The sequence below is a fragment of the Chanos chanos genome, chromosome 14, assembly GCF_902362185.1.
Source record: "Chanos chanos chromosome 14, fChaCha1.1, whole genome shotgun sequence".
NCBI classification, from domain to species: domain Eukaryota; kingdom Metazoa; phylum Chordata; class Actinopteri; order Gonorynchiformes; family Chanidae; genus Chanos; species Chanos chanos.
Genome location: NC_044508.1, coordinates 19,941,798 through 19,950,874, shown reverse-complemented (window position 1 = coordinate 19,950,874; position 9,077 = coordinate 19,941,798). Strand labels below are relative to the sequence as shown.

The 9,077-nt window shown below is 42.4% G+C and overlaps 1 protein-coding gene across 1 annotated transcript; it reads right to left on the bottom strand.

Annotated features, from left to right (window-relative positions):
• Nucleotides 1-796: 796 nt before the first annotated feature.
• Nucleotides 797-7,713, bottom strand: mpl (MPL proto-oncogene, thrombopoietin receptor). Its single transcript, XM_030791137.1, has 11 exons — nucleotides 7,632-7,713; nucleotides 6,572-6,692; nucleotides 3,743-3,918; nucleotides 3,192-3,524; nucleotides 2,781-2,892; nucleotides 2,496-2,665; nucleotides 2,181-2,323; nucleotides 1,766-1,925; nucleotides 1,555-1,636; nucleotides 1,321-1,408; nucleotides 797-1,228 (listed from the first exon to the last, which is right to left on the bottom strand). The coding sequence occupies exons 1-11, from the start codon at nucleotides 7,711-7,713 to the stop codon at nucleotides 797-799; spliced, it is 1,899 nt and encodes a 632-aa protein (XP_030646997.1).
• Between the last annotated feature and the right edge of the window lie 1,364 nt (nucleotides 7,714-9,077).

Below are 9,077 nucleotides of genomic sequence, written 5' to 3'. Positions count from 1 at the left end.
TATAGAATACACTGTCTAACTATATTATAAAAACGCTATGTATATATACACACACACAGGTTGTTTCCTGTTTCTCTAGTGGATTAATCATTAATTTTGGTGGTTTTCTACCTCAGGTTTTGAAATTGTAGTTTTAAACTTCACAGGGATCAACAAATAGTAGATTTTCACATTTTCAGACATGTATTCACATGACTACTAAATTTTTCAGAGAGGACCAACTCCTAGCAAGTTTGTTAAAATTGTTTTTAAATTCTTTTCCCTTATAGCTTAATGGTTTAAATTACTTTTACTTTACTTGCCAGATTGAATTTGTACATGTTATATGGCATTCCTTAGATGATAATCTCATTTGGGTTTCATCCACGCATAATCCATTTTTTTTTTGAGGGGGGGGGGTGGATTTTGATATATTTTTCGGAGATCTGTTGGATGAAAAGTGCACTTCTGTTCTGTTATTTGATCTGAATCATACAAAGCAAGTCTAAATCCAGACCATTGTGTAGACAGACAATGCTGCATTTGCTCTTACTTCTGTCTTTTCTTGCTTGTGCAATCAGATTTCCAGTAACTGTTCCCTCCATAGTCCCTCCATAGCCAAGCACTGGTAGAGGAGACCCACACTCTGGATGTTCTGGATGTTCTGGATGTTCTGGATATCTGAAGGATCCATGCTTGAGTTCCACTGCTGTAAGTCATGATGTTGGTTCCATCCCTGTAGGGTACTGGGTGTGTGTGTTAACGGTGAACCCAAACCATGTCGTAGTTCATAGTGGTGCTGCATCACGTCTCTCGCTCAGGCGCTGGCTGTGGTTGCGTTCTCCAGGTTGGCATAGCGACCGTTAACGGCACTGACATCCGACTCTGCCAACAGGAGGTAAGAGCAGTTTAAAATGTTGGTGGAGGACACGGGGCACACAGCGGGTCTCGGGCAGGAGCATCGGCAGGTTCTGTGCTCCCCCTGACTGGACGCGACCACCTCCCCATACACGTACTCGTTCCCTCCCAGACAGGAGACCACGTCAGTTGTGTTCAGGGTCACGTAGCCCTGGCCCATCTCCACAGCCTCAAGAGGACCCCGTCCATCATTTTCCCCAGCCGGGGAGCCCGTCTCTGAGGACTGGATAAGGAACGGTTTCCCCACTGCCTGGACTCCTCGCTCAGACAAGATCTCCAAAATTGAAGGAGGACTGTCATCATCACACTGTTTGATGTTGAAACTGTGGTCCTGGGATGAAGACACATGTTCAGGATTGCACAAAAAGGCTTTGTATATGAGCTGACTGGCATGTACATGCAGGCTCTGAGATGGTGATTTACCCCATGTTGTCCACTGATGTCTTTCAGGAAACTCTCCAGCACGTCATTAAGGTTTGGGACAGGAGGCCACAGATAGCGCTTCAGCTTACTGAGGAGGACAAGGGTGAAAGTTATGAGTAAGATCACACAGGTTACAGTCTGTGTCTCTCTGTAGTGCATAAGTGACTTTTACTTTTAGCTGTTGTCTTTTTCTGTTTTTTTTTTTGTTTTTTTTAGCAAACTCAGACGTCTCACCTGAAATATTTGGAGAACAGGGAGAAGAACACGATCAGCAGAATGAGCAGTGTGAAAGGGATGCATGCCAGGAACAGCAAACCTGTGCGCATATTCAAATAAATTTAAAAACAAACAAACAAAAAAAAGAAAATGGACCTGTTTTTATGACCAGTCTGAACTGCGTAATTTTTCTCAGTTTAACCATACACTTCTGCTTGCTTCACCTCACCTGTGTTTGAGGGCAGATCTACGATGAGCGAGTCTGACCAGTCACTCCAGTGCCCAGCGTAGACAGAGCCACTGGGCACAGCTTTTACCTGAACGGAGTATCGACTGCTCATCTGAACGTCCAGACATGTGTTGGTCTTGGGGTTTGGTACTGTAAAATGCTTGAGTTAAAAAGGAGAGTGGAGAATGATGGATTAACTGAGAGACCCAGGGAGCAGTGTCTGGGAACATTGTGTGGAGAAAGTGTCGTGCGGTATTACAACGTGTTACGAGGAATAATGCCCCACACTGCTGAGTGATAGACGGTTCTCTGGTTGTGGCTGATGTTTCAGGTGATACTTTAAAGAGAGGTGGGAGCTTTATTATTATAACAGATAGTAGGTCAGTCTGGATCCATTTCAATACAAGATGCTGACCTTCCACTCTGCCTCTCCCCAGAGCTGGTATCGGACCTGGTACACGAGGTGCTGGGAGATGAGCTGCAAGGGTGGGTCCCAACTCAGACAGAACCTGCCTCCTTCTGTCTCCTCCATCAGCCCGCCTGGAGGCTCTGTTTTTACTAATAAGGAAAGGAAAAAAGAGAGAGAGAGAGAGAGAGAGAGAGAGAGACAGAGAGAGAAAAAATCAGAACAACCTGCCAAAAAGCGACACAAGGTTCAGCTGCTGTGGTTTTTCCGGCGCCACGTTCACCAGGACATCATACATATAACAGACCAGCCTCCGCTACTCACTGCTCTCGTTCATGCTGAATGGATCCATGTAGAATACTCGGTCGAGCAGACCTGGACCGGTGCTGACATAAACCGAAAAGACACTGGACTCCTCTCCTAGGAGGACACACTGACCGGCTGTCCCGTTCACATCGGGACATGTCTCCCACTGGCTCCACCTGTTGCTAAACCTTGGGGGGACAGATTGAAAGCAGAGGGAGTCAGAGGGGGCACCTCCTCTTCTCAGGTCAACAGAGTCTTATAGTTTAACTCAAGAGGTGTCCAATAGGAGAGAGAAACATTCACCCGTCTGTTTGTCTGTACTTAAGTGTGTACTCTTCATCGGCGTAGAGTTTCTCATTCCAACTGCATTGCATGTGCTGCAAATCAGGAGTGTAACACTGCAGTCTGATATCATCTGAAGGAATAAAGAGAAAGGTCTTTAGTCTGTTCACTTTAAGGCTCACAGAATACCAGTGCTTTCTCCCCTAACAGCTGTACTGTACCACTTCTATATGGGTTATTGCCCATATAGAGTCACCCGCTCTGAACTCCCATGTGGTCTGGCCACTAGAATTCCTTCTTGCATTCATCCAATAACATTCACTCATGTAACCATTCTTCAGAAACGCTTACATCAGTGGTTCAGTTGAACTGACACTGGATTTCCAGTGACACACTGTGGCATAAGAGCCATGAGCCATGCATTGACAGTACCTGCAGACTGGGGCACCATGGCTGTAGTGGAAGGTGACCAGTCACTCCAGGGCCCGTCAAAACTGTAGGTTGGCTTCATTCTCATCTGTACGGTACAGACTTTCCCCGGGCCGAGGGGCTTCAGGTTATAGAGCAGACTGCGTTTGACAGACTGACTCTTAGGTAGCAGGATGGTGGTGTACGGTAAGCCCATGGAGGAATAACGAATCTCGTATTGGAGCATGTGGTTGGACACTTTGCTCTGAAATTTCGGGTTGTGCCAGCTGACCTCCAGTTGACCCACGTTTCCAGTCACTTTACTCAGCCTCACATCTTTAGGAGGGTGCAGCAGCACTGGGGCGGCCAGAGAGAAACAAAAAGAACAAAGAAACAGGCTGCAGAACAACAAAAAATAAGAACTACGAAAAAGTGAAAGTAAAAGAACTCTGAAGGTATTTTTAGCTTATCTTAAAAAATACGTTTCACACCGCTGATGCTGATGATTTTTGTCACACAGAAAACACACACACACACACACACACACACACACACACACACACACACACACTTACAATGGTCTTCCACGTTCACGCTGCGTTTGTAGGCAGTCTCATTATTGCGTGTGTCCACCACACTGATGTGTGTAGGGACATAGAGAAAGATGCTCTCTGGATGGAAGGAGCAAACATGAAGGACTGTCCCTCTCTCGCTACCCTCCTGTTGGGTCAGATTACACTGTCTCTCTTCACTGAAAAAGCACAAAATCAAATGCCATGAGGAACAAGGACTGGAAGACTTTCCACCGCTAAAGTCCTGCTTCTGTATGGCCCTTGCCTCTCAAAAAAAAAAAAAACCACTGATAAACAGATTTGTTTCTTTACCCTACCTATGGCTACAGAAAAAATAAACAGCATAGCACGACCAAGGAGCTGTCATTACTCTCCCAAACTGGAGCTCAGTCATTTTCAGTCTAAAAATTCAGATTTTTTTTTTCAGAACATAAATCTATTTTCCACTACAGATCTCCTTAATGAAGAACATAGGCAAGGTAGACCTAGACTAGTCACAGCAACAAATGTCGTGCTGAGCCTTCGAAGAATTACTGAACCTACTGAACTTACTTATGAATACACGTTTATAGGTATTCATTTTAAAAGAGTCACCAGTGTAATTTTAAAGACAAACCTGTTAAAAACAAATCTTATTTGGGGGTGGTTCTAGGATTTGTCTTGCACGGGCTGGTTGGTGGGAGGTGCCAAAGCTCAAAATTTACTACATGCATGAGCAACAATTGAAAACCGTACACGCTTGAAAATGGTACCAGGAAGTGTGTGTGTGTGTGTGTGTGTGTGTGTGTGTGTTTGTGTGTGTGTGTGTATGTATGCATGTTCCAGATATCACAACTAGTAATGCTTCAGAAGCTGTGGAATACATTACATTTCACATCCACTCAGCATGTTCTCATGAAAAAGGGGCACGAACAAGTATTCTCTCACTTTTCTTGGTGTTTTCATCCTTGCGTATTACCCTATATATGTAATCATAACACTATATATGTAATACGTATGTAATCATAGCCCTATATATGTGTATGATACTTGTGTAATCATAACCCTATATATGTGATACTTATGTAATCATAACCCTATATATGTAACACTTATGTATTCATAACCCTATATATGTAACACTTATGTAATCATAACCCTATATATGTGATACTTATGTAATAATAACCCTATATATGTAATACTTATGTAATCATAACCCTATATATGTTATACTTATCAGGGTGCAGAGAACAAAATGTGCACACATATCTTATACTCTCTGATTAGAAGATTCTCCTTCTTTTTCAGAAAATCACGTTTTTTGACCTGTTAAACTTGGTGATCATGTTAAGTATTAATGATGCCCACACAAAAGGGTGCTGCTAACACAATAACTTCCACTCACTGTAGGGTTCTTTGGATCCTATGTATAACTGTTCTCTCCGTGACCTGCCTAACCAAATGATGAATCATTTGGAATTTAAAGTTTGTGAGACAATCTGGTTGTTTGAAAAGCAAGATTTAAAATTAAAAGAAAAAAAAATTACTTAATGAAAACCGCATAACAAACACAGAGGAGTTTAAGCGTGTTCCTTTGCTCATGAGAACATTGTTAGTGTGTATCTGGTCTTTAATGATGCCATATCAAAGAGAACTAAATGGTTCATGGTTGTGAAAATAAGTTCCTTATGTGGTTGAAGTTCACACATAATTTCTCAGAACTCAGTGGGTAGAACACAACCCATCTATGTATGAATAAGAATAAGAATGATAATAATAGTAGGAATAAGAAGAAGAAGAAGAAGAAGAACAACAACAAACCGGAAAACAAGACCCTTTTAAATGAACTCAGTGTAATTTGTTTCTCCTGGTACATGATGTTCCTGTTTAACACTGGTGTTGTCTAAAGGTGCAGCAGCATGCCAGGAATCCACCCTTTGAATTGTGGGTAAGGGGGAATGAGACAGCAGGAATCCACCCTTTGAATTGTGGGTAAGGGGGGAAGGAGGTGGCGAGGAGGCTGAGGAGGGTCTGTCTCCCTGTCTTGTTCAGTAGCAGAGGCTGATGTGTGCAGTGTGTCAGGGCATTTACAGGCTCATGGACAGCACTTCCCTCTGACACAGGGAGCGTATTACACTACTAAAGGACAGACTGCAGTGTGTGGTGTGGAGATATGTATGATTGGCTCCATAAATGATGAAGGAAACTGCTGTCCTGAGGTACAGACTCTTATAGGACTGTAGGTACTGATGGGGCATTCTAATCTGCCCAGGAGCCTGAAGTACTCTTCATAAAATATAGATACAGCATTCATACATAACTGCCCAGCAAGAAAAAGTCTGACAGTGTAACCACCATAACAGTCATGTAATATAGTTCATGACCTATTGCTTAATCCTTTTCCAGTGAACGTGTGCGTAGAGAAATTCTCTTCACAAGATATGAATTCTACAAGTTGTGAAATGAACTTACTTTGTGGTATGTTGAATAAAATCTTTGTTGTAAGGTAAAATATCCCTCTACAGCCAACAAATGGATTCACCATTTATTTTAACCTGTCACATCAAGGTCTTATTCCAGAAAACCTCATTTACTCCAGAGAGCCTGTTTTCTGTGAGTACTGACTATAACCCCTCAGTGCAATAAGCAACACTCCTGAAAATGAACAAGGTGAAAACAAAGAAATGTGTTTATTAATGTGGTTATGCATCTATTGGTTTTGCTTGGCCCCCTTAACTGCTGTTCTGACTGCATTTTTTTTACATAATTACTTCTCTGACTGATTACAGTAACATCTAAAGGGTCTGACGCATTCAGTTCTACACTGAATCACTGACTCTATTCACTCACTCTTCAGTTCTGTAGAAGAAATCGTAGGATTTTCCCACTTCAGCCTCCCAGAAGCAGGTAAAGTCCTCCCCAGTCCTGGTGAAACATTTTGGGTCATCTTCTTCAGCGAGCAGGCCTAACTCTGGAGGGCATGTGGAAACATTAGGTTGAAAAACAACGTTTAGTGAGTGTACGTTATGCCTCCCTCAGTGAGCCTAACACAGACAAAGTGTAATTCAGACTGAAGTGTATTTTTCCCCAATCAGTCACAAAAGCTTTCAAAAGCACAACCTGTTTTATTCATATTACTTTCATAAAACCTATTTTCATAAATACAGTAAAGTGGATTTGATAGGTTACATGCTATAGTAGCTGTAGAGACAATGAGGGTTTATGTTTCAGAGAATCTCAGGTGACATCCATTTGTAATAATGTACACATGCCAAGAACTAGTGAAGCTATGCGGCATTGTACAACCCCTTGAATTCCACAGGGTTGTCTTTGAAACAGATATTAATAAAAAAGTTACCATTGCTCTCTGGCTCCTCTCACATCACATTAAATCAATGAGCATGTTTGTTCACGTTTCGCTCACACAGTACGACAGCACAAACATTCACTATAACAGGTACGTACTGATTCTGAAAGGAGGGCTATTCTATTAAAGAATGCCTAACTCAGCCAGTCATACTCCATAACAAAGGCCACTCTGTTTTAGTGGTGGGGGTGCGTCTGATGTTTTCTATGCTTTTCTATGTTGGAGCTGAAATGTGTCTTTTTCTAATGGTCATAGAGACTGTAATCATTCAAAGTGTCACTATGATGTTGTTAATAATGTCATTCTATAGATTTACTGAAAAAAAGTCAGACACACGGATCACAGTTTTTGAACTCCATATGGTCTGCCAAAGAGGACAATTCGGTCTCTACCAGTCATTCCACTGATACTGCCAACGCTTCAAACGTGTCCACTGTCACTGTGCAGTGACATGAGGCAAATTTGTGCCTTTACTGCAGATTCAGTGTAATTTTTTTTTTTCTTCATTTTAAAGACTTGGAGACATTCAGAGTCACGTCTTACCTGTCTTTGACACAAGTGACACGTATGATAAATCCACTGTCAGACAGAGGCCAAGCAACAACCATGGGGTCTTGATATCCATCATCATCATCATTATCATCATCATCATCATCATCATCATCACTATTCCTAAGATACCTCCTTAACCCATCACTAGTCGTCTAACTCAGAGTGTGTCTCTGTCTGCCTGTGAGTGAGTGTGAGTGCGCGTTTGTGTTTGTGTACTTAGATGTGGGCGGGCAGTTGTGGGGTGTCAGGTGGTTTTGTCTGAAAGGGCTCAGTGGAGGAGGAAGTGTGTGTGTGTGTGTGTGTGCGTGTGTGTGTGGTGTGGATCTGTGGCAGGCACCCAGAAGAGGCCTCAAAGAGAAATTCAAAGCATTACACATTTTCTCACACTGCTAAGTGAGTAAGTTACACTTATAGAGGGGTCATGCAATTGATTATGAAGTTCCCTTACAGACATAAAACAAACAAAATGCTTTCAGTGCCTTGAAATCCCTTTTAAATTTTGTGTTTACTGACAACACTGAAATTAACGGCCATTGTCGTTGACGATGCGCGATCTTGCTGTGTAAAGAACAACTTTAATAATAAAACAATAGTACCTTCATCCTACTCTTTTTGTTAGAGAAAAGCAATTGCTTCCAATGGGTTTTAATACTTTTCAGTCAACATTTTTATTGTTATTTCGAATTGGAAACTTCACTAGTGTCTAGGGAATATAGTGAAACAAGGACATTTTATGGTTAGTCAAGTGCTGAGAGTGAGGCTTGGGTAACATGGCAGAGATAAGCACATGGTGGACATTAGACATGACTTCTGTCTTCATACCAGACACGGCCAGGATGATTAACCACGCAGATATCCACAGTCATATACAACACTTCCTCTTTCTATATTCGCATGCCGTTGAAAATATTAGAGGCATATTACCCGGGACGCTGGTCATCATGGGATAGTCTAGGACTGTTTAAATACATTTAAACACCAAATAACTCAGTGCCACACTCACAAACCGCAGCCGAACTATTATTGTGATAACAAAACACTTGGCATTCTGTTGTGATAATGAACTACTTGGTATTCTGGTATTTGCCTGAAAATTGATCAGAACTCCCCCCCCCCCCCCCTCTTTTTTTTCCTGACGCTACATCCTTTGACCAACACCAGCGACAAAACCATATTGCCACAAAGCACAATGAAGAGGAACAAACATTAACCTCTATGTTGTGTGCGTGTATGTATGTGTGTGCGTGTGTGTGTGTGTGTTGTTTGCATCCAGGAAACTGGACTGGCATGCCTCTGTGTGACAGGCTGGGGTTATGTGGCTTGTAGTTAGAGGAAATCCCTTTGACAGATCAGTGAGCTGCAGCAGGGGAGAGGAGCCAGGCCACAGTTACTGCCCTGCCCTACAGCCCCTCACCCCCTCCACTTCACTAAACATGT

What these genes read in the sequence shown, in the direction of transcription:
- mpl (XM_030791137.1), bottom strand. Translation starts at nt 7,713, where the DNA reads ATGGATATCAAGACCCCATGGTTGTTGCTTGGCCTCTGTCTGACAGTG. An exon ending in AAGTACAGACAAACAGACGG is followed by an intron (nt 2,666 to 2,780) that starts GTGAATGTTTCT and finishes TGTCCCCCCAAG; the next exon opens with GTTTAGCAACAGGTGGAGCC. An exon ending in GGGGAGAGGCAGAGTGGAAG is followed by an intron (nt 1,926 to 2,180) that starts GTCAGCATCTTG and finishes TTTTAACTCAAG; the next exon opens with CATTTTACAGTACCAAACCC.